Consider the following 25,972-nt stretch of genomic DNA (forward strand, 5'->3'; position numbering starts at 1 on the left):
AGACTCATTAAAGTGTGTTTGTGCCCCAGATACACGAGCTGGTAAACTTGCAGGAAATTTGTGGACTAAAGGTATATAAAGGAAAATTTTATATTTTATTTTTATTTCATCATCAAACAGAGTATTATACATGTTTATTTATCATACATTAATTTGGCCTTTGTTGATCCATCAGCTACCAGAGGTGTCAAGTGAGAAACCTTTCAGTGGTTACCTCAGAAGTGTTTCTGTTTCTCAGTTCAGATTTAAGTATCAAACCCACTTGCAAAATCTTTATAAATCAGACACAAATAGTTTTGATGCATTTGAAGGAAATAAATTTCACAGCAGTACCTTCTTTGTAATAGGGAAATTGCAGTATTCTAAGGAAGGAAAATATCCCTCCTAAGGCAATATATTTAAAATACCTAATAATAATATTATAATGATGGTGATGATGCCAGGATGACATCTTGTACAGTAAAAATCTTTCAGTGTAATATTCAGATTTCAAATAATTGAAAAAAGGGCAAGATATCACCAGAAGTACTGGACTCGCTGGAAAAAAAAAATGTTTTGTTTGTTTCCTTTTCTTTCCTATCCCAGTAAGTCAAGTTCTACTTTCTTTTTCCCTATTCTAAGAGATGTAAGTGCAACTCACTTGGCATCTCTGTGGAGTTAACAAAAGGGAACTGAGAGCAGAATGAGACCAAATGTCTGTGTAAGTATTGACCATTTTAAATAAGAGCTAAGGGTTTATGGCAGCAGTGTGGTTTTGAAAAAGTGGTTGCAGAAATAATCCAACAGTCCCCAGGACACAAACAAGGACAAATATCCAGAGAAACAGCCTGTCCACTACCATGGCAACATACTTCCAATCTTCAATGACCTGGAAGAAAAAGCCAATTAAAGATATTAGAAATTTGTCATATTCTTTTGGTCTTCTTCTTGCTAATGCTGAGTTTTTGTTTATCAAAAGAAAAGAGATCTCAAGGTTCAGGGAATAAACTGGCTTTAGGCTTGGTAAGGGATTTTTCTCCTACAACCCATCTGAGCAGTGGAGAAAAATACAGTAAATATTTCTTAGATTTTTTGGATACAACAGATACTGAGTGTGGTTGCCTGGTGTGGTGCCATCCCTGAAGGACCCATACTATAATCCAATTAAGGAATTTTTTTTCTTCAATTTTAGTTCGTAAATTCTCTTAATCTCAGTGGGCAAAAATAGATGGTGTTTATTGCTGTTAAACAAGGTTAGCTTCAGAGTTCTTTTCTTATCAGGAGTCATCTTATTCATGGGGCTTAATGCATATTAATACTGTTGCTTTTATTAAAATCCCTTTTTGCCCTGCATGTGTTGTCTGTGAGAGTCATGGCCTTAGATTCTGTCTCAGACTGAAGTGACTAATTGGACTATTATTGTAAAGGGGAAATATATCAATCTTCATTTGCATCTCAGGAATAATATTTCCTCTCATTGATTCTAGTTACACGTGGGATGTCCTCACATCAGTGACTTTATCATCCTTGTCAGTTGAATCATGTCCAATATTAGAATATTACATATTTTTTCTTCGGTGCACACTTTTAATTCCCACTGCTGCTAATGGGAATTGAATGCTTCTGCAGTCAGACCATATAAATGTACATGAACAGCTGTTATCAGACCTCTGTGATAACGGAAGGAAGCAGAGAACAAAGTTATGAATATAGAAAAATTATATGTAATGTCAGAGGACCCTATGTGAAAAGCAGTAAGTGGATTTTCAATATATAAAATGCTCTTGAAAATTTTTCTTACTATCAGGTAAAAGCTTTGTAGATCCTTTAGTGTGCAACACATCCTTGCAAGAATTTCTGAGCTATTAGAAAACCTTTTCCTGCACTCTGAAGTCAGTTTCTGTTCAGTCAGTTTCAATGTTTACAAGCTCATGTCTAATGTTAATAGCTGAACTTCTTTATTTATATTGACAGTAATTTCAGTTAATAGAAAACATGAGCTACTCAGCAGCATGCTCCTCTAGGGACTTCTGCAGGATCAGAAACCAGACTTTATTTAATTGGCTTGGCTGAGGGAGGGGAAGCACAAGAGGAATAGAGAACCTGGAGTCTCACTGGGGTCTGGATTAGAGAGAGGACAATGGTAGGTATGAGGATGATTTTGTCCCAACTGTGTGTGCTTGTTTAAAAAAAAACCTGTGACCCACCAGAGTTTTCCAAGCATTACTCACAGAGTGCTTCTATCAGCTCTATTGTGTAGCTAGTGGTCTGTGAGTAGGGCAGGGGAATAGAGCAGCAGCAGCAGCACTGCTTAAATGAAGTATTTCTCCTAACCATTAATGAGTCTGGTATATATATAAATAACTCAAATGAAAGTAAAAACCTCTGCTGAGATTTTTAATCTTACCCATGGTGTCTGCCATATACAGACAGGTGTCTTAGCCCAGAGAGGGTGTTTGCAAAGGCCTTCTACCAATTTTGCTGAATTTTCCTGCTGTGCTCAGTTAGGTAAATAAATGCATGAGCTGCAGGTATGTTGTTTCTGGTTAACTTCGCCTGGCTGTGGGTCTATTCGCAGTCTTATTGATTCAAAACGGTGAAAAATATTCTATTTCTAACCTGGAACTGAATATAATTTTCTTCCTCTGCCAGTCACCACATGAACATGACAATGAAGCTTTTTTAAGAGTGTTTCGTGACTTACTGGGCAGTCAGCAAACTCTTTTTGTAGAAATAGCCATGTTATTTATCAGAATATTTGCAGGTACCAAATTGCTGCTCATTAATGGCATAAATTACTTCCTCTAATGAGCTATATCTAGAATCTCTCTAAAATCTTTACAATAGCTAGAGAGTTCAAATATGCTTTCTGAGGAACAGCATGTTACAGAGGAGGACAGGAGATGAAGTTTGGAAGGACAGGGATTTCTCATTTTTACTTACACTCTGGTCGTTGTCATCGCTTTTCATGTGCTCTGCTATAAAACTGACTCCATCAATTGCTTCTTGCACTTCAGGAGAAAATGTCGTGCCTGTTCTTAACCTAAAATCTCGATGACTGCTGACATTGTCAAGTGTTTCAGAAACTTTCATACCATATCTTTTGGCAGAAGCTGTATTCAGAAAATAGGTAGAGTTCTTGTAGAAGTCAGATGGCTCCATACAAGGATTCTCTGCTTTTGTCTTTTTGCAGTTGCATGGCTTTTGCTGTGGAGAATTATTTTCTGGACGCTTCATGAACAGATAGGCTGGGAGTCTTTCAAGGAAAACCAGCTTTACCCAGGGGGGCATAGTGTGAGTACTTGGAGATCTGTGATGGACATTGAGCACACAGACACTGGTAACTATTGAGAAGGTCACCAGCACCATTGTAAACATGAGATACTTCCCAATCAGTGGAACATCTAGAGATGTTGGAGGGACAATTTTGGAGATCAGCAGCAAGAACACAGTCAAGGCAAGCAACACAGATATGCATAAGGTCATTTTTTCACCACAGTCTGAAGGCAAGTAGAATACTAGGATGGCTAAGGATGTAATTAGCACACAGGGAATGATAAGATTGATGGTATAAAAAAGTGGTTTCCTTTTAATAATGAAGTCATATGTCACATCGACATAATTGGGGTCCAGAGGATTTACAGTTCTTCTTCCTGGGAGTGCGACAATGTCCCACTCTCCACTTGGGGTGAAGTCGTCCATGCTTGCCATGGAAGTCTTAAGCACCATATCAATTTCTGTGTGGTCGTATGTCCAGGACCGGAACTTCAGTGTGCAGTTTTGTTGGTCAAATGGGAAATGCTTCACTTCAATCTTGCAGGCACTCTTGTAAATGGCTGGTGGCAGCCAGCGAATGCTTCCATTGTTCTTTACAATGGCATTTGTGTACAGCGAGACTTCGTACGTGCCATCCGCACTAACGAGAGGAGAAGAGAAAGGGGAGAAAGTGATAAAATACTAGGAGGAAAAACATAGTTCAAAACAGAAAAGGAATGACATTCTTGGTCATGTGGACCGACCCCAGTTGTTCCAAGAATCAAAGTTTAGTAATACTTTTATTCTGAAATCTATGCTGTTGGAAGCTATAATTTGTAGGCAGATTGACATATGCATTTCTCCCAGTCAAATAGTCGATTTTTGGTCCAATACTTACAGAAAAAAAAGTTATAAAATTATTATTAAATACCAAATACACACCTCTGTTTCATCCAAAAAAATTGATGTATTTTGTTAATGTTTGCTCAAGTAATTAAAGCTTCCAACATCTCTGAAGGCTGAGTAAAAATGAGATCATGCCATGTGAAAACAGAGGTACCTTTGATCTGGAACATAGCCACGCTAAGAACACAAAGCATCACCCCCGAATTACAAGAAAATAAGTATGAGCAGCATTAGTTAGAAATGCAGGGAGAGTGGAGGCAGAGGAAATGTAATTATATGGGTTATAATTTATTGCGTCACTCCAGTTAATGTTTACTTATTACAAAACAGATAAGCCATGGCATTCTTAGCGCCCACAAATAATCTTGGCTTTGTATCTCTTCCAACTGCTGAACTTCCACCAGAGGAGTCTTCTATATTATGATGGTTTCTTTAACTCAGGGAGAAGATCATTATCTGTCAGTAGTATCTTCTCCTGCCTAAAAGTCTGGGCAAACAAGGTAGGGCTGTTTAAGCCATTAAGTATCCCAAGGTTGTATTCATGTTTGTTGACAAGGCACCATGGAAAATAGTGCTATTTCAGTGCTAAGGGTGATGGGTTTTTTTTCCTAAGCAAGGAAATGCTACAAATATCTAAGGCTTGGCATATGTGTCTGAATCAGTTAGGTTTGGCTCTGGAAAGGGCTCACCTGGGTGAGGCAATGAGTGAGCTGAGACTTTTGCAGCTAATTCATGCAGACAGTGAAACAACCAGACACAGGAGCGAGTGGCTACAGCCACTAACAGGGGTTGTTAGTTCATTGCCAATAAAAGAGCTATTTTTTGAGAAATTAATTGTATCTTAGTTCTGACATATCTGTCTGTACTCCCTGAGTTAGCTTTGCTGTCGTGCCATGCCGTGTGCTGGGCAGACTCCTGGGCTGGGAATATGTGAGTTCTGGTGCTGACTGCCCTGTCTCTGCTGTGGGAAGAGGCTGGACTGCAGTCTCGGAGCCCTCTGCACAGGTCACAGACAGAGCTGTGGGCATAGGGACATACTTTGTGTTTTCCTGAGCACCTTGAACTGAATGATGCCTGTGAAACTCTGCTCCAGCAGCAGGAAAGTACATGGAATTGTCCTTTAGCTAAAATTCAATTGAGGCTTTGTACTAATGTAGAAATCCAATACAGTGAGGCTTGTTCCTGTGCATTTAAAAAACCTTTTGAAACTATTCCTTTCTATTTCTACAAACTATTAAATGGTATCACTTGGCCAGTAGCAAAAAGAAGCAGAGAGCAGAGTCACAATTTACCACAATAAGCTTTGAGCAGGCAGAGTACATCCTAATCCACTGGCTGAATTATTTTGTGACTAATACATTAGTTTAGTGTTCATCAAATCTGGTTTCCAGTAGTAGGATTCGAAGGACTTAACTCAGTTATATATAAACTTCCTGGGTTTCCCATCTGTATATGTTCATAAATCATCATGTATTCATGAATTCATTGGTTTTCAAAGTATTATAAAAGCAGACATTTTGATTATTAAAAAAAAAAACATTTATCATCCACTTCAAGGTTTTGCTAGAGTCTTAAACCAAAGTAAAAGAAAATTGTCAGCTAGCTGTTTTTTTGAAAGATCATATTTTTCTATGAACTATAAAGCAACAGGGTCAAATGGTGACAGATTTATTATGTATTCACAGAATAGATTTTTTCATTGCTTTATCAAAATGGAATACAATTTGGTTTTCTACATGAGTATGAACACCTTGAGTTATGGTATGTGTGAACTTTGTAACAGCTTTATGTCCTGGGGTCTGTGGTAGAAGGAGACAAAGCTGTATCTTAGACCCTAAGATGTCTGATAGGATTCCAGATGTCTTCTTGCAACTGGATTTATACCTACAATTCATTCTTTCCATACAGTCTATTTTCAGATAAATCTCAGTTGTAAGCCTTGTCATGGATCCTCTGCTGTGACTGCTCACGCTGCAGACATCTTCCAGCTCTGCTGGGATTTCTTTAAGCAGAGTGCTGATGTTACTAAAATTATCTTTAAGCCAGTAGCCCAGTCAGATACACTTGCTACTATCTAAAAGTGACAAAATTCAGTTTTAAAATTTTTCCAGACCTACTTCATTGTTTCTGATGTTTGTTCCTTGATTAAAATTTTGTTCATTGTTTGCATAAACTACAGCAGTTTTACTTACTTATTGTAAAGCACGATATCTGGCAACCAGATGTGTTTTGCAGGTATTCTCAGCTTATTTATTCCTTCATAGTCAGAGGGTTTCCAAGCCAGTCGATAATCAATCCACTCCTAAGAGAAGAATTGTAGAGTAGTGATGGGAGTGTCCAGAGCAGCACTAACAAAACAATCATGTGATGGAGTGAAAGCAGTCACATTTGTGGTTTGCAAGAGCCATTTCTATGTTGGTTTGTTACCTGGTTCAGCCAGACATTCGTAGTCATGATCTGCTCCCGTTCATTCTGCAGGGAAAAATGGAGACAAAAACTGGTCTCTAAAATGTTTCACTTTATTGCAGTAATAAGATTTACTCAGTGGATTTTTGAGCATTATTTTATCTAGTGTATTTCAAGACAGATGTTTCTCTGAGGTAAGATGGCCAGGCTTGTGCACATACTGATGATAAATAGCAACCCCATAAATACAGAATTCCAAATGCCTTTTAACAACAACAGTTATGGCAGGAGTGAGTGTAGTTATTTGGAAACAATGACCACCACCTTGCTGTTTTCCTCCCCCACCCCCCTTCTCCACCTTTGATTTGAAACAGGAAGGACATTTGACCATCGGGGAGGCCTACATGAGGTTGTGTGAGGTTGGTGTAAGGTTTGCCATGTAATCTCTTAGCTGGCAGGCTCTGCTTCATGAACTGCTGTCTCTGGACAGCAGTCCAGAAGAGAAACCTCCCTGTAGAAGATCTGTCATGAGGATTTCTGCAAGAAAATGAGTTAATTCTTTGATCCTGAAGATGCTTGAGATTGTTGGAGCCTAAAAGATGCCTAATTTTGTTCTGCTTGAAGAGTGAGACTATAGAGGGATAGGGACAGAACTGTGCTAGTCTTGATCCTTGCTCATTCATCCACCTTGTTTAGGTTGTTGATTACCTCTGGGGCCTCTGGAGGAAGACACCTCCCTTTTTATGCCCAGAATCTGCAGTCTGGAGGGACACTGTGTTCATGGTGGTAGTGCAGGATGTACAGAGGCATGTCTGTGTCCAGATGGAGTTCCCCAGGAGAGAGAGAACACTTAACTAGAATCATCTGGTATACATGGCATTGAATCCTGTGTGTATACATATATACATCTATGTCTATCTATATATAATATACAGTCTACATGTGTGTATGAAACTTCAGCTGTTTGTACAGTTTCCCTTTTGTTCCAACAGAGTCTCTCTCATTTCCAATTGAATTTCAGGACATAAATTCTTTATGTCTCTAAAAGTTTGCAGTAGTCCAGTCACTAGCCCTTATACAAATTCTGATAGGGAGGCAGTCATCTGTATCTTCTTTGACATCCAGGGAGAGAGCAGCAGAGTTGAAAGCCCCAGTTCAGGAAATTATTCCCACTTACATGCTGGCTCTCATTCCCACTGCAATTAATGTTAGCATCTCTTAGTAATTATGTTTTTATACCTTGGAATAACTGTCAAACACATACTAACCTTGTGGGTGAAAATGTCTTTTAGACCCACTGAAGTAGTTTTTATTGAACATGAGGATTGTTTTAACCATGTTAAGCTATTCCAGCCAGAATTATGTGTGGTTTTCTTTTCAACATTCCAGTGTTCTTTATTGGTATTCCTGGTATGTCACGTGGTTTGGATGTGGCTTTGTCACTTGTTTTCAGGCCACTGAACCACTTCAGTAGAAGATGGATTAGCATTCCACTGATGGTGGATGGTGTGCACATTGCTGGTGTGCACAGTCCAGGATGGGTCCTGACCTGGGGTAACTTACAGTAACTGTGCTGAAATTGGTGGAATGATTTTGAATTTTAGCTAGATGGAATTCTATTGGATGAAGATCTGGCCCCAGTCCTTCAATGCCTAGGCATAAACTGATTTCCCCATTGTAGGTCCATTGTGAAAACCAGTTAATTGCATGTATGGACTCTGCCTATTAATAGTGTTACACAAATGAGGAAAGAGCAGAGACGTAGCAGTACCAGTATAACTATTACTTAGAGTGCTGTGCAGGTGGTATTGAATGTAAAGGCATAGCCTAATTTGAACTTACCACACTGATGAGCTGTGCCAGGGAAACCTGCAGCTCTATGGATACCAGTTGGGAGGAGTTGACAGCTGGCCGAATTAACTTATTGTATCTGTCAGGACTCAGTAGGTGGTTCATTAATTTTTCTTCAGCATCTGCTGCCATGCTTCCTGTAAAGCATCACAAAACAGGATTATGGGAAGGAGACTAAAGTGACATGATGTAGGGGGTCACAGAATATCTATGCATCAGATCATCTTTGGGAAATAATGACAGCTTTTGATTTTCTAAAGACTGTAGGTTTATGTGAACAGGAGGATATGGTGCTTGCACTGATATCTGTTCTGCTGAAGTTGACTGTCTTTTGCAGAGCACAGATCAAAGTAGATCAATCAGAACCCTTTTGGGGTTTTTTGCAATAAAATGTGAAGCTGAAATTGGTAGATACTTTTAGGATTTCACTCAGAAATTGGGAGACAGCCACCCTCTTAATAGCAGGGGAAGAATTATTCTATGATCCAAGGGGAGGGGTCCAGCTGTGACTTCTCTCTTTAGTGCTGTAGGAGACAGAGTTGCAGGTACACATACAAATTTAAAGATTCTGATTTAGAGAAAACCAACTGTAGGTGGCATAAAAGATTTTTTAATGAGTGGGGACTCTCTGGTAGCTAGTGATGTTTCTGTTTCAAAATTTGAAAACCCAATGCAGTATGTTAGGCTTATTTTATGTGGAAGTAGAACCTGATTTGTGGAGTAGCACAAACATTGTAAATCTTTGATTACCCAAGCTGAAGTCCAGTGACTACAAAATATAGTATCTACAGGTTACTGTCAAACAAGCCTGAACATTCCCTGTGGAGCAGAGCAGCTTTTGGCACAACCCCAGGGTTGTTTATTCCGTTCTCATGTTCTTTGTGTGCTTTTTAAAGTCATCCCAGTGGACTTTTCAAACCACTGTTGACCACCTGACAATATTGATGAGCAAGGTTCTCATCCTCCTGCCAACAGAACTGAGCCAGAGACACTGTGCTATGTGTTGGGCAGTTCTGTGTTGTGATGCTGATGAAATTACAGTGTTAGTGAAAGCAGGTTCCAATGCAATTGAGAGAATGACTCTTCCATAGAAAAGATCACCTAATTCAGCTCACCTAATTCACCTCTAGATATTTCAGAAATGAGGGTAGTGTCCTTACAGCATACTTGCTTCATTATTTCCCAGACCAATTCCACACAGTAAAAAACATTGGCCATGCAAGTGTTTTAAATTTGTGGTACATTAATTTGTTCTGGGGGTTTTTATGTTGTAGCATATCCCTGAAATCTGGGGAAAGGCAGACACCAAAAAGCCAGGATTTGATAAGCAAAGTTTGTGTGCATGTCTGTAAGGTGCCACATTTCCTTGTGAACTGGGCTGCAAGTTGCTAGGCTGAACAAGTCTCTATTGAAACTTGAAATCCTTCTGAATCCAATTCAGGTTAAAAAAATACCCTAAGACCTTCTTATTTCTGATCCAGTGAGAAAGTGGAGTGAGGTAAAAGGAAAGATTATCAAACAGAGATTTCATATCTAAGAACAACTTTTACAAGCTCTGTGGAAAGGTTGAGGTAAACACCAGGCTTGATTTAATTCTTGTAAGACCAGCATGGCCTGGTAGCCCAAATTTTTCATCTGTACTTAACTATAAATTTGTTCTTTAGAACAGGCTTCTCAAATACTTTCCAAGGCATTTGGGAAAACAAATTTGGATGAATGTATCTGTGTTTGTTGGGTCAGTTTGCTTTTTGATTCACTCTTGCTTTGTACCTCCCTGCAAGTCATTATAAAAGCCCTATACCACATGATATTCTAATATGACATTTGTTCTCAATGCAAGGTGCCTAATCAAAAGCTTATCAAGCTAGAGCTATGCTGAATCTTTCTAAGCTTTAGATTCTGGGGTGGATTTTGGGGTATAGCAATCAAGGAAAAGCTAGATGTGATACTGTAAAGAAAAGAGGGCCATGTTCTAGGAATGAATCTTCTTGTGGTTAAAGGATAGTTTAGAAGTCCTGTGGTAGTTCAAGAGAGAATCATTGTTAAGGTTATTTTATTTGGTGGAGTTTTATGTGGGAATTGTTTGTAGTAGATATATATTTTTAGTAGACATTCCCACTTTTGCATATGTAAGTGATGTAAGCACATGGCTGTAATTCAAATATAAATAAATTGTCAGTTGGTTTGTTTCATTCAGTTGTCACTGAATACTGTTAACAAAGATGTGAGTTCTTGTTTGAATTGTTAACTATGTTTTCACTGTATTTCTGCCTTGTCTGTGAATATTCCAGCATAGGGAGTATTTGCTAAAGAGAGAGTAAGAAGTAGGAACTGTAGAATAGTTGCAGAAAGTTAATTCTGGATTTGTAATTAGTTTTTACTCTGAAACATGCATTTAGAATCACAATCATCTGGTCTGCAAATCCAAACGTACTGTGGGGTCTGCATGTCTGATGAGAACAGCTCAGATTTCCAGGTACTGACTATTAATAAACTCTATGAAGATTCATGGCAAGCCAGGACTTTAATTATAAAAAAACATTTATTCAACAATGAATCTCTTTGAGAAATTATTACCTGTACTTAGTGAAGGCATTCCTTCATTAGGGATAATCCTTTATAAAATTGCTATACCAGTTCAGCCTTTGTAACTTAGTAATCAGAAATAAAGGGGCTACTCTGTCACCTCGCTCAGAAGCCTGTATCACCACTAGATGTCAGCCCTGCAGTGTTTTTAAAACTTGTTAAAACCAATCTCTCTGTGAATACTGGGAAAAGGAGTGTTTCTTGTCTAATTTTTATAGTCTACTTTCCATTAACAGTCTAGCAGATTGCACTAATGATAACTAAACCAGATGGCACTTAATGAGAACAAAATTACCAGGCATCCAGTTTCATCTTCATGTGCATTGTGTGTCAGTAGCCAGGCCTTTGAAACTTCTCTTTTTTCTCTCAGGGTTGGAAGAAATGGAAGTGCAGTTTCCCCCACAAAATGTTTTTTTTCCTAATAGCAGTAATCACCAGAGATGTTGCAGAGGGTAGACTGAAGCTTTTAGACATGATTTTAACAGCAATGATCAAGCAATCATAATTTGGGAGTGGAGTATATTTGTGTACTGAAAGCAATAATAAATAAAGCCCATTGGGGTGGATCCTGAGCTGGGGGAAATTATTTTAGCTTCACTGAACATGCTACACATCTGCTCTGTGACAAGGAGAGCAATTGCCACATAACTTGCAGTGCATTCCTCAGTAAGTTTGTTTTCTCTGTGGGACTATGAGCATTAAAAAAAAAATTGCACCAAGATGCTTCCAATTTCACAGCAGAAGAAATTAAACCATGGACTTCATTCACTCTGCTGTGGAGACTTTCCTTTTTACATTGTCTAATTCAAATATATAAAATGAAGTAACTAGACATCCTGTGTTATGCTGTTTGATTTCAGTGTAATGACAAATTTGTTGAAGTGATTTTCACAGAAAAGAATCAGAAGCAATAGTGAAAGATACAGGCAAGTTTGCTGTTATCACTGTCTACATTTCAAAATTTAACATGACATTATTTCTAGTGTTTCTCTGAATTCAGTAATAATTACTATTTCTGTAATAAATGTTGAAATAGTATTTGTTTAGAAGTAACATTGTAGCATGTGTTACCATTTTGGTAGTTTACTGTCTCACTAGTGACACACCAAGTTCTCATCTGTAATTAATAAGGAGCAAGTAAGAAGCAGCAATGAAGCAGTCCCATTATCTTCTCTGAAATTACTTCATGATGTTGTTACTTCTCAACATACTCTCAAAAAAAAGATTTTCATATCCTCCTAGAAGAACACATGCTGATTTGGAATGCATATTGTTCCAATGGAAGTAGCAGTGCATTTACTGTATTTTAAAGACTTCTCATTTTTACACTGCAATTAATGCAAATAAAAAAGGAAATACTCATGGGTTTAGAAGTGTATAATTAAAAAATCTAAAGCAGCCCCTTCCTCTCCTTTTGTTGCAAAGCAGATGTTTTCTAAAGTTGCCTTTCAGAGAAGGAAGAAACAAAAGAAGTGTGGAATGAATAGGTAATAATGGGAAGTGTGTGATCTGATCTTGGTTCAGTTTCAGCCAGTTTCTGTGAGAGCACTTCAGTGGAGCCTCTCCATGGGAATAAGCTCCCATGCTAAATTCACTATTTCATGCTGCTGTCAGGCTGTTTGTGTTGGCTAAAACATATCCAAGAAATCCTGACAGACTGAGGGAAATGTTCTTGCATAAAAAGCATAAATATATGCCTTTTATTTACGTATGCATATATTTACGTATGACAACTTAATCTATACTGTTTCCATTCTAGTTAAAAAAATTAGGAATTATGAATTTTGCAAAACACAGGAACTTGAGAAAATAATAGTAGAGGGATGAGATCTGTCAATTTATGGATCATGTCATGGTTCATTTTTTCACCTTCAGCACAATATCTGCTTTTCCTATCACAGATGATCCTGGGAGCATCTAAAGGGATATTATTTAGTCATTATCATTTTCATCTCCTACAGTTATGTAATTTTATATTCAACCTAACTGCCTGTCCATATCCATCGTAGTGCATGTGCTGATACCAAACAAGCCCAAAACAACACTGAAATAACCAATTTTATACATCCTCTTAAAGTCAGCAGCCTCCCAAGGTAATAGTTACGGAGCTCATGTCACTGTCCTACCTCGTACCCCCCAAAAGCTCTCACTGTTCTGAAACTGATGAAAAAGAAAAGGTCACTTACCGTTCAGACAAAAGGAGCCCACTACAAAGAGAACGAGGGTGTGCATTTTCCCCATGGCAGTAAGAAGATGTGGATTACTGTTCTTCAGCTTAGACAGCTGGCAATAGGCTCTGTTGGCAGGGATGCACAGGGAAGAGATGTAAAAGCAAACCTGAATCTTGGAGGTATGAAATGCCTGGAAAGAGACAGACAGTAGGACCTGACAGAAGCGTTCTGCAAAGTGGAATTTTCGTGAGCATAGTGGTCCCTCCCCCTTTGCAGCTGTTTAAAGAGCTTTGTGAAAAAGAAAAGCAAATAAGAAGAGTGAACATAATGTGATAACGTTGCAAAAGAGGAAATGAAAGAGCAAGCTAAGAGACATGATGTTCAAAACACAACTGCTTAATTCTTGCTACTAGATAACATTTAAAAGGCTTTCTGATTAATGAGTGCAGTGGGTGGGAATAGCTGTGTGGGAAGAGCTGGTTATAACTTTGTGCCATAAAACCTCTTAGTGTCAATAAATTATAGCCCCAGCAGAGGGTTATTTTCTGTGTCAAGAGAGAAAGTTTATTACCTACTGCCAACCCTTTTCCACTCCAAGGCCCACACGTGTGATCTCTTTAAACTAGAGCTCCAATAACTTTTTGGCAGCACCAAGAGAGGAACAGAAAATATGTTGTTGTTAACATCTGATAGGATTTTTAAAAGAAAGCTAAAGCAATCTGTGGTGAAGTAACAGTAGGGATAAAGACACTTCAGAGGAGCATTAGAGAAATTCTACAGAATTCATCTTCTAGAGCTGAAGGGCTTAGCAGACTGTAGAATGTCATGTGTTTTGGTACTTGCTATGGGAAGATGTGTGTAGAAGGAGGGGGAAAGAAGATCTTATGTGCCCTTTGCAAGCACTGTAGGACAGGCTGAAGTCTATGAAGTCTATGAAGTCTATGAAGTCAAACCAAATTTGATTCCCTGTAAATTCTAAACTTTTCTATACATACATGTAATCAATTTTGTTTAGAGGTGCATTTATTGTATTTATGCTATGCAAATGTCTCAGGTGATAAAAAGTTCTGTGGACTATAGAGTGGAATTGATGGTTGATGACTTATGTGTACTCAAAAAAAAATTCTCAGCACACCGATTTCTCCCCAAAGGCAAATTTTCCTTCTGCCAACCCAGCGTCTGTATTTTTGCAGTGGTTGTAGAAGGAACAGATGTGTAGCCCCTGAAGTCACTGTGTTTGTACCATTTTATGCTGTTTGGTGCTTTTAGCTGAGTAGCAGTTCAGGGTATAACAAAACAGGCTGGGATTGCTTCACCAAAGCAGTGGGACCTGACAGAGCCAAAGGGTCACAGACCATGCCCCGATTGCTTGGGTTATCCTGCTGAGGCTGAGGTGGAAGGGAGGAATTACCACAACTGGTTTTCATATTCCTTCCTTTGCCATCCACTTGCATTCATTCATTCATTCGGACAGAGCACTCAAGCTCTTCCTTCATCACTCTGTGCTCTGCAATTGTTTTCCCCACAGTGATGCTACAGGATTCCATTTGTTCATTAAGTTGAGGTCCCGGAATGAAAAGCGTATTTAGCAGACATTAGCATATGTGATATCGTGGATTTGCATGTTAATGCACTGTGAAAGGGTGGCTATGGCCGGCAGGGAGCCATCCACTGAACTGGCTGGGGGTTTTTGCTGGTACTGTGATGCTTTGCATGGCATAGGGTATTAGAGCTCCTAGATGCATGAGGAATGCAAGATGTTCAAGTGTCCAGGGAAACTGGCAGTCCCCTTCTGTGGATTTATCATGGTGATTTCCAGCTGCTGTTTGTATTAGAAAAGAACCAGTCAGAAATGCTGGAGCTTTCAAAGTGGAAGCAGCCAAGGGTAGAGCAGGCTTCCATAATGACACAAGTACAGGTACAGGGAGTTTGCTGCAAAAATAAATGCTTATGGGTGGAATGGCACAGTTAGTTTCCAATAGCTGTGATGCTGAAATGAAGTTTCAGAAAACATAGAACTGACTTAATGTTGCACTGACAGAACAGCTGTCACTTTCTGATTGAAAATTGTTACAGAAAATGTTAACTAATAGCAATTTTTTTTCCTAGCCCCTTATAAGTGTGAAGTTAATGATATCTACCAAAGTCCTGGATCATATCATTAGCAGCAAGGCTTATGTTGCTTTCTGTTCAGTTCAAAAATGGAACTTTTTACAGGTAACTTCTGCAAATACCCAGAGGGTTCTGCAGGTAAAATCCTGGTTTTCCCTACTCACCACTACTGAGATGAGCTCATTTGAGCAGCTGTACTGGAACTAACATTTTTCATTCCTGGAATTTTTTCTTTACAACTGCACTTTCTTTACAACTACACAACTCCCCTATTAGAGAAGTGGGATGCCTCAGTCATTCTGGGGCTAATGTTTTTGGGTTAAATTGTATTGCTGTTGCTTCATTTCACATTGCTGTAGTGTTGCCCAATTTAAGATCTGCAAGGCAAACCAAAACTGTGGCTCTGTAGTTCCAGTAACTGTCAGCTGGATGAGCTTAGCTGTGTCCTCACAACTGTTAGTAGAAATTAGTGGGAAGGGCATGGGTATGTGGAACATTTAGTCTTCTGTAATCTAAAGCTTTGGAATTTAGTAAGCTTTTTTTGGATTAGTAGATGCTTTATACTGGAGAAGTAGTTTTCATTCAGAGGCTTACTCTACAGTGATGGGCTGTGTCTATGTGGGAAATCATGTCATAAAGTCGTTTCCTACAGCATTTCTGCAGCTGCATTTGCCTTTCCAGATGGGTTCTAACCAATTTGTACAGGTATTTGTAATAGCTGTCTTCAGCCAAGGCCTGAACATTAAACACCATTAAGCTTTTGCAAAGGGCAGTGCAAAACAGCTGTGGATGATACCAAATTATGAGGTAAATAACACTCCTTTAGGCTTTCAAATGATAATACTATATGTTATTGCATCAGAATCTGCTCCAAACCCCCAAAATCTTCCAGAGAATTGCCACTCATCGCACTGGGACAATGTTAATAACAGGAATGACTCGGTAGCAATGGATGTGATTCCAGCTTTTGTGGTTAAAATACAAATTATCATGGATAAATGAAAAGCCACCTTTCTTCTCTGGAATATGCCTGATGGCAGACAAAGTCATTCCTGGAATAACAGTGCTTTCCTTTTCTGATTGATTTTGGAAGTTGTCACCATGTGCTTTGTGAGCTACAGGAGTGTTGTGTTTGTAGAGTAATAGGCAATAATATTAAATATTAAAATAATTAATATTAAATAATATTAAAGCTTCTTACACTCACTGATTACCTTCAACATCTTTAACCTTTGAAGTGCACAAGTGTAACAAGTCCAGAGAGCTCTCTAAAGCAGCATAGAAGCATCAGCTTCTATGGTTAGCTTCTATGGAGGTGGTTATGCTATTTTGGAGTTGATATTTTTGTTAGTCTTCTTTTGCTTCCTCTTAACTTGCTTTGAGATTTATTGCACAAAAACCTGTTGAGTGCCCAATATGACTGGCAAACAGTCGTGCATTCTTTAAAAACACTGGAAGCTGTGGCCTTTCTTGCAATGCCTGTATTTTGTATAAATTTAATAAAAAGGGGTTAAACATGTGCATTTCCTTGGCAATATCATGTGTTCTATATGCAGCATAAGCATTTTTTGTGTGCTCTTGCTTTCTGAGATAAAAACTCTAAATGTAGATTCTAGGAGTAGGAAACAATTTCTTAAGCTTATCTGTCTTGCCACATTATTCTAACTAAGAAACTGTGCTTGTTTATCTGCCAAATCAGTGTAATTGCTGTGCATTTTCCAGCTTTGATGGAACAACAGAGTGTATTACATCTCTTGGTTAAGGCCCATTTGTAAGATTTTAGTATTCACAGTGTTTTCTAGATTCTAGAATTGCCCGTTTTAATCTTCATCACTTTCTTTATTATCAAACAAAGCCTAAGAATCACTTACTAAGGATTTATTTCCACCTTTTTCAGTATTTACACCTTTCTACTGAAATCTGTGGAAAGCTCTATAGCAAAAACCTAAAGCAAAAAACTGTTTATCATGGGTGTCAAAAATGAAAATGCATATAACATTGTTGTGAAATAAAACATCATTATCCCAAGAGTAAAGAGTAAGCAGCCTGTGCCAAGGCAAATGTACAATCAACTATGCAGACTGAAATTTTAGTACCATCTACTACTGTGTTTTCTGCAGTAATTGGTAAGCTATTGAGAAAAGCTCTACTGTCTACCAAAAGTAGATGCTATGAATAAATCAAACATGATATTTTCAAGCAGTTGTGGAATTTAATGTTGCAGGGCCAGACCTGCAGATCTGCTTGGACTGTAGAGTGATATGAGTTTTATCCATGAGGTTGGCAAATTTTTTACTGGCCAGGCGTGTGCTAGAAGGGTCACTTTAAAATTTATTTTCCTTCTCAAGATGCCTCTCTATCCTGCAGGATGTTAATAGCAATAGATAAGTACATATCTGGTCATCTGGAAAAGGCAGCAGTGCTGTGGTGCAGAACACATTTACTGCAAGATTGTGAAGAGTTTTACTTGAATTCTAACCATTGCTCTTCAGTGAGACAGTGTCCACTGCTACCTCCTTCCTTGCTTTCATGTTGGGCCCATGCCAGGATAGTAATGGCTCTTCTGTACACTGGGCTTTTAGGATGAGACACTGGCATTTGTGGATAAATCTCCTGTTACTGAGATCACTTGTGTACCAGAAAAAAAATATACTCTCAACTGTTTATGGCACAGTGCAAAGGTTTCTCTCTTGCACTCACGGTGGAGGGAATCATAACTTCTGTATCTGCACATCCCTTCAAATGGAGAAGAAGAGTGAAGGACAACTGTACTGTTTGAGCTTGACCTTTTTTATTTAGAACTGCTACTTTTCAAAAAGAGAAAATTGAAAAAGTGCAATAAAAAAGAGGAGTTTAGGATACAAGACTGAGAGCCAAAAGACATGGGCTTTGTTCTCAGCTCTACCACGAGTCTCTGGGGCTGTGTTTAGGTAAGTACTGTCCTTCCTCAGTGCTTCATTTTCCCCAGGTGTAAAGCAAAGATAAGGATTTTCAAAGAATTAACTAGTGTTTGTGAAGGGCTTGGATGGCAAGGAATGAAAAAGAATAATGAAAACACAGGGAAGCTGTGTAGTACTTTGGCTTTCATACTTCTACTACCAAAGAGGCTTTTGCTTTCCCTAACAAGCAAATGAAATAGATACTGGGCTTGTCTGTCATGAAGCTAATTTGGTCTGTCTAAACTGATTATTTAAACATGTTAAATGTAAAGGAATGTGACCAGGACAGATTTAGCAGGACATGTGGTTCTGTAAATATGGAGACCACTATACATAAAATTTTCAATATGGAGACTTGCCTCTAGGTCACTTAAAAGTGTTTGGGTATGAGTCAGATTGTTCCTGCTGCACTGCAGAGAAGGATGGAACTGAAAACACAGGTGGAAAAGGTCTCACAGGTGGAAAGGCAGGTACAGCCTTAGTTTTTGACCAGAAAGAAGCTCCAAAATTAATTCTTTAAATTTCGGGCTTTTGTACCTTCTCAGCTTGGGAAGCAGCAGGCACTGGGAGAATTGGAAGCCAGATGTCTGACACTGGAGCAGACAGCTGGGAGATGATCCTGTGTTGGATGCAGGGAGTAACAGTGCCAGAACTGAAGTGGAAGTCTAAGAAAGATCTTTTTTAGTTCTGTCCTCAGCCAGGTACAGGACAGGAGCAGGGAATGCTGCCAGTCACGTTGATGGTGAGCACAGAACTGGCCACAGGGAAGGCAATCCTGGCAAGGAAGGCTTTCATACCAATGATCACTCAATGATCCATCGCCAATCTAATGGATCTGCTGCTACCGAACCTGGACTCCCCACTCGTGCTCTGCATTTGGCTTTGAGAGGGCATTGATTCCTCGCCTTGTGACCAGCTGGAGCCCAGGCTGTTGTGAAAGCAGCAGCCCTGCCTGTTCCTAACAATTCTTGGAGACTCCTTGCCATGGCCTGGCCTTGCTGACAGAAGTGGTGCCGTGTAGGAGCAGGGACAGCAGATGGCAACCAAGAGCTTGGCTGCTGGTGCACACAGGGCAGTAATGGAAGCATAATAAAGGGATATTATACAAGATAATGAAGCAATTCCCAGGTCTTGGATTTTAAAATACAGTATTTCTATCTCAAGTAACAAAAAAAGTTTATAGAGTCATATGTCTGACAACCTGTTGGGTTTTTTTTATGATTTTCTCACTTAGTGTAGTAAAAGATCCTATTCCTGCCAGCAAACGTCGCCATGTATAGGATTTGTGAACCTGTCATGTAACCACTAGCATTTCCTCTGCCCTTCCTTCAACTTTTGTATACTAAGAAAAATTAAAAGAATAGGAAGCCATTTAGAAAAACATTCTAAATGCATATTCATTATTTTTCCAAGCTGAAAGTAGAGCTTCTTAGTTAGCTAGATAATAACCCAATCTCTCAGTATTACACATCAATATACATTTAATGGAGAGTCATGAGTATCCAAAGACAGGCACTTCTATTTGATGGGGTTTTTTCGTAATTTAGAGCAAGAATCCAAACTTGAATTTAGATTTTTAAGTATGTGAAGCTTTTGCAGCTCCATCAGTGTCCCAAATTAAAGGGTTTTTTCTTTTGCCTTATACATCATACCACAGCAGGATTTGTTATTTCCAAGTCAAAGGAAGCAGTTCCTTCTGTCTCTTCACATTTAGCTTTTGTAAGTTTCTTCAATGCCTCTGGTTCTATCATCTGCACTATGTGGAAAGTAGTAATTTGTGCTGACATCATCTAACTGCCCTGAAGAAAAAATATGTTGCATATCACCAAGGAAAGGGAGAAATTTATCTATAATTTAGGGCAATAATGGGGTTTAATTCACAAAGTCTCATAGCATCTCACATACTGACAGCTATCATGAGTGACCTTGGGATTCTGTTGTGTGGCTTTAATCAGTTATGACTGAAAGGAAATCATTATGAGTGCCTCAGTTTTGTAACCACTTCTGGGGTTTATTATCCTTTATAGTAGTTGTGCTTATGAGAACTCAGGAGACATTTGTTTTTCCCAGCAAGGAAACCCACACAAATTATTGATATTTCAGGGGGTTGGTGGCAGTGAGATGCTGATGCTGAATAAAAAGCTGTGTCCTCCTCCCCAGCAGCAAACTCCTGTGACAGCCCAGACTGATAGATGGACATTTGGTGGTTATTTGTAGTTCTTAACCTGCCAAGGCTGTGCTGATGGCCCTGCCTTGAGCAGCAAGCAGGCAGCTGCAGTGCCCTAGGAGGGCACACCTCGTCTCTATTTCCAGCCTGTGCTGTCCCTGAGCCACACAGAGCTCACCAGGGCAGCTCTACCCAGTGGCATCTGCGACCTTATCTTTACCTTCCATGTGCACTCATTGCTTCTGCGGTTTTGCTCAGTGGAGGGAAATCATGTTATATGACATACAAGGCAATATATTGCTTCTAGTTTAAGAACCTTTGTTTCTGTTTGAACAGATGAGGTATCTGATTGAGTAGTAAAACATTTGATTCAGCAGGTAATAGATCTGACTCACTGGGTCATTTATTTGTTTCCTAAGTAGTTATATAAAGTGATTAACAAAGCATCTGGCTTACATGTTCTGGTTTTCTCTTTTTTTTATCCTGTATAATTAACTTAGGTATGTCTGTGTGATTCCTCTCTTGCAGTCCATAAAATCTCTGTCAAATTGGGTTTGCAACATGTCTATCACAGTGTGTGGTCAAAAACAATAGTGGCCCTGTGGTCACGTAAAACTCAACAGCAGTCACTCTGAATGTGGCCATGAGCTAAATATAAACATGGGATACATTTGCTTGTCAGTAAAGGTGGTGTATTTTTGGAATTCAGCTGGAACCTTACAATTTCTTAAATGTTACTGGGAGGCTTCAGAGACGACTTTGTCTTTCATAGCCAAAAACCTATTTTAAGTTCTATCCAGTGCAATCTGTATTCCATCTGCTCTTTATTTATGGTAGTCTGAAGCATGCCAGCATGCAAGGGGACAAAAGCCATCCTGTTTTGACGAGGCTAGAGCTGTGTTTGTGATATTCTTGTTACAATCACATTTGAGGCAGTGGGAATAATTGAGTGGGACTGGCACAAAACCAGACAGATCAGGTCAGATCAACACTGAACTAATTTTGTGAGGATTTTTCTTGCTGAAAATGTTTTAATAAATACCTTGTGTTGCCATCATTCCAATCAAAAAATGCTCTGATTTTTGATAAGTTGTAAATATTGCAGGCACTGAACTGGAGATACCCTGAGGTGAAATGCTTCTGGTGTCTGATTGCCACTGGTTTCCTTTCCCAGAGTTTTAAAAATACTCATATTCCTCTTTTTAAAATTATTTTCATTTAAATGGCCACTTTCCACTGTGAGCAGGAAGATGCTTGGTTTGAAGCATGTGTACTCATTTGAAATTCTGAGCTAGATTGGGTATTTCTGCATGCTCCTACCTTGTGTGTGAAAGAGGTGTCCTGACATGATTTACATTACTTTTTTCTGCCTAAACACCATTTTGCTGAGGTTTCAGTTAGTTCTAAGAGCAATTAATTTTTCTAACAACTGTCACTGAATAGTTTCTTTTCATCTGAAGACAGCTGTTGAATGTGGAAAATTTTGCTGAATGCAAAATTTATGATCCACTTATAATCAAACTGTCGTGTTTCTTTAAGCCTAGTGGTTCTTTCTGGCTTTGGGCTACCAACACTGGGATCCTGGAAGCTGCAGAAAGTGAGTGACTGCCGTGGGAGAGCAGAAGTGTGTGGATTTTGAAGATACAAATATCTGTGCTGGGAATGAAATTGGATTTTCAAGCGAAAAGAATTTCCCCACTGCTCCCAAAGCAGATCTGTAGAGGTTTGTTAGCTGGAGCAGAGGAGAGAGAAAGGAAGGAGCTGTTCATTAGTACACAAGGATATCAAGAGGCGGCTTTGGGAAACTCATATTATATGGAACAGCTCTCTGCTTGCAGAGGAATCAGAGGAATAGTTCCAGACTTTCTATGACCAGCTGGGTCTCTTGGTAAAACAGTTTCCAAGAAGGGTGGTCATGAGGAAGCATGGAATATTTGCATGTCATGTATTAGCTTTTTTCTCCCCTCCTTACATTCCTCTCTGTCTGACTGAAGTCAGCTGCTGTGTAGTGGGTAGGAGGAAATATCACATCCCTCAGCTTTCTCAAGTTCTGCCTCTGCCAGCTTGTGTTCAAAGGACTCTCCTGCCTGATGTCTTACTTCCCACTCCCATCCCATGTCTGCGTGGGTTCCCTTGCCAGAGACACCTCCAAAGCTGCAGCAATAGAACTGATCTGAGCACACACACCATTAGTGTGAAGTGCTGCTTGCCTTAAACCAAGAGCCATGCTGTTTATATTCCAGTTATACTCTTCAAAGCACAGCTGTACTGGAAATGTCAGTGCAACCTACTTGTCCTGGCCCTTGTGTTATGTTTGAGCAGAAGGTAGTGTGGATGTGAGCCTATAGGAAACTGCAGATCCCACAGGTCTTTTTCTTCCTTATGCTCTGCCAAGCAATTATTGAGGTTTATGTTGGCTTCAGTGCTTTAAAAAAAAAAAATATCTTCAGGGTGTTCATATTTCCTTATTGTGTACACTTGGAGAATACTTCAATTAAAGCAGAGTAGTATTTTATTAATATTATTTGTACAGGCTGTTTTCAGGCAGCTGCAATAAAAAGAGATAGAATCTCATAGAAGGTGGTATAGAAGATAAATTACTCCCAGCTGGAAAGGCTATGCCTGATACTTCCCTTTGTATGGCAGTCTTTACAAAAGATAGCTCTGAACTAACTAGGAACCACGCTCCAAAGCTGGAGATACTCTGGAGTGAATCTGTATGAATGTGTGGTAAGTGCTGGAAAGGATGCAGTGCTTTTAAATCCATTGAAGGGCTGCTGTACCACCTGCTCATGGCTACACTGCCATCATGAACACTTTGGGAGATGGGGATCTAAACCAGAAGTACAGAGGATTTGGAGCTTGTGCTTAGAGCCCTGCAGCTCAGACAGGTGTCTGAGGAGACAGGTTCCACAAAACTGCAGGCAGCAAGCTTGTCAAGACAAGGACACTTGTGTAGGTGACAGCTGGAAGCACTGGCTGAATACCAGAATGCCTGGGGAAATGTCTGTGTGTACCCATGGAAGAATCTGTCTGTCTGTCAGGTCTTCAAAATAGATGAAAACTTACACATTGCTTTGCCTGAGGTCATGCAAAGAATTAAGGCTCTTAGCCCCCATGGTAGGTGGTGGGGTTTTTATACAGAGTAAGCTAAGTATTTTAATTTGGGTTAGCACCCAACTACATACAATGTTATGTTGTGCCATAATTTAAGCAGCTTCTACTGCCTAGAAACACCAAGAAACCTCAGAAACTCTGGTTCCCAGCCTTATTCTCTTTAGTTGCTGGGGCCATTCAGGAATTGTTTGAAGTCATGAGTAGGTCAGACCCAGGAATTTCAGAAGTGGCTGAAAATGGAGTCTGGTTTGCAAGGCTGTTTCTAGCGCAGGTTCCCTGATTAATCGAGATGAGCATATTGGAATTCCTCTCTGCTGCTGGTTGCTTGTCTGCAGAGGTATTGAAGTGGTTCGAAGCCTTGCCCTTCTGGTGAGCACAGTTTCAATCAGCTGTGAAGTTCCAAAGCAACTGGGGCCAACTGAGCAGGAATGTGACATGAATAAGAACTCTTGTTTCACCAGGAAACAAGGCTTCGAATATAAAGCATAAGGTCACTACCTACAGGAGTTAAGGAGATGGTCTTTTCCTTGTTTTATTTGTTTTTTACTCATAGGTTGCTTTTTCATATTAGGATGGTAGTTACATTGGATCTCATTTTCCCAACCCCTCTGCCCTTGCTCCTTTTAATCTCTCACAATTTGTTAATCCCAATGTTTTTGTGAATTAACTATCCACAAGACCCCTTTTACTGTTGAGTTTCTAGAGATATTTTTTCCTTCTCTAATGTGACTCCTTGCACCCTCTTACTCCTTCTTTGCCTTTACCCATCTCCTCCTCTTTTGCTTAACACATCAGCTGGTTCTTCCAATTTTATCACAGCACTGGGGGACTGGCAAGTTGGCAAATGCATGAAGCCACTTCACTGATGGTTCTTGCTGTTTGCCAGTACCCAGCTGGAGAACTAAAAGCTGGTTAGCCAGACACAGTCTAATTTCATTGAACTTTGTATTACTGTGAGATCCAAAGCACTCACTGCTTTCTGTGCATCAGCTGGTTCCTTTCTGTTATGACTCTGAGAGCAGCAGTCGATCTGGTTTTGTGCACACTGGGCAGACAAGACAGGTAGAGGAGCTAAGGGTGATCATCTGTCATGTTCTGCTGGCACAGAATTACAGGGAACTGTTCTGTGGGAGCTTTTCCCTTTTATTACTCACCTCTAGATTTACAAGTGCTGTTGGAGGAAGGAGGCTGGGTTCAGAAAGCAGCAGGTGCAGTAACTGGTAGCTTTCCACATGAGAAAGGATTTTGCTACACTATCAGTGATTTCTTACCTCTCTGAGATCAGTTATGGCATTTCTGCAAACCCAGATATTAACCTGTGTACAATCAGCATCATCTTAATCTGGTGGAATGAAAAAAGTGTGCTCTAAGTCTGGCAATAAAATATTAGAATTCCTGTTTACTGCCTCAGTATTTATTGCAAGCATTATTAGTTTAAATAATTTAAAAAGGAGAAGTTATATGTTGTATTTTTACTTCTCTCACTACCTAGGGAACCATTTGGGTCCATCACTGGATTCCCACAGAGAGAATTTTCTGGTGACTGCAGCATAGCAGTAGTTGGTTACTTTTGTCAGGCAAACAAAAAATAATCCAGCTGCTGAGCTGCTGAGCTCAGGCCAGCTGTGTATTCTCCTAGAGAGATTGCTGTTCCTGTGCAGCTCCCAGGGGACTTGGTGTTGAGTTGACTTCTTGGGTTATGTGCTTCTGGGGGAGGCATATAATGATCTCCTGTTTGGCTCATGATTGTGCACATTAATTTGGGGATTTTTTTTTTTTAATCTTGCAGCAATTAAAAAATCAAAGTAATTCACCATTTTAAAGAATGATTAACTGGCTAGGTTTTATTTCTGATAGTTTACTTAATAAGTCATCTAATTAACAGGAAGATAGTAGCAACCAAAATGTGAGACGGTTCTTAATTATTTTTTTCTATATCCAGGAATTTTGTCCTAGAAGCATAAAAATTATTTATAACTGAATGCAACAGAGAATAGAGTTGATTCAGATGGTTCCTTGGTCTTTCATTAAGAGCATTTGGAGTAAGCCTGAGCCTTGCTGAAATCACTGGAGCAGGCAACCAGCAATCAGGGAGGAGAGCCATGGAAAGCAATTTTGCTTTTGCACAAGATGTAGGTTCTCATGTGATGTTTCCTGTGGTTCCCCTCATGACTTTTCTTTCTGTACAGAGTTCAGTAGGTGGTTTGGTTCTGTGGCACAAGCAGAGCAGGCTCTGCACACAGAGCCCTGTACTCGGTCTGTCTACATTGGATCCACTCCTCATTCTTCTCCACAATTTCTGTGTGCTTGAATAAGTCCCTTAGCATCTCTCTGCTTCCTCACTGGGATGTTGAGAGGGTAAGTGGAGCTTACAAAGCTGGAGGCTGTTAAATCCTATGTTAACAAGGATCATATACATGCATTATATAATGCCTTAATGTGAATTTTACCTATTCAGCTTGATTCACTTGCCAGTCAAACTT

General features: G+C 39.5%; 1 protein-coding gene across 1 annotated transcript; it reads right to left on the reverse strand.

Moving 5' to 3' along the window:
• Positions 1–201: 201 nt before the first annotated feature.
• CHRNB4 (cholinergic receptor nicotinic beta 4 subunit) lies at positions 202–13,272 on the reverse strand. Its single transcript, XM_005521402.3, has 6 exons — positions 13,170–13,272; positions 8,389–8,534; positions 6,568–6,612; positions 6,333–6,442; positions 2,923–3,895; positions 202–868 (listed from the first exon to the last, which is right to left on the reverse strand). The coding sequence occupies exons 1-6, from the start codon at positions 13,222–13,224 to the stop codon at positions 728–730; spliced, it is 1,470 nt and encodes a 489-aa protein (XP_005521459.1). The 5' UTR covers positions 13,225–13,272; the 3' UTR covers positions 202–727.
• Positions 13,273–25,972: the final 12,700 nt, after the last annotated feature.

The sequence above is a fragment of the Pseudopodoces humilis genome, chromosome 16, assembly GCF_049639895.1.
Source record: "Pseudopodoces humilis isolate 2021_Gansu_Grassland_sample_001 chromosome 16, ASM4963989v1, whole genome shotgun sequence".
NCBI classification, from domain to species: Eukaryota; Metazoa; Chordata; class Aves; order Passeriformes; family Paridae; genus Pseudopodoces; species Pseudopodoces humilis.

Excerpts from the sequence above, each read along its gene's own strand:
- CHRNB4 (XM_005521402.3), bottom strand. The coding sequence starts at position 13,224 with ATGGGGAAAATGCACACCCTCGTTCTCTTTGTAGTGGGCTCCTTTTGT. Across the intron at positions 6,613-8,388 it reads TGGCACAGCTCATCAGTGTG|AATGAACGGGAGCAGATCAT; the intron begins GTAAGTTCAAAT and ends TTTTCCCTGCAG. Across the intron at positions 869-2,922 it reads GCGATGACAACGACCAGAGT|GTCATTGAAGATTGGAAGTA; the intron begins GTAAGTAAAAAT and ends TTTTTCTTCCAG.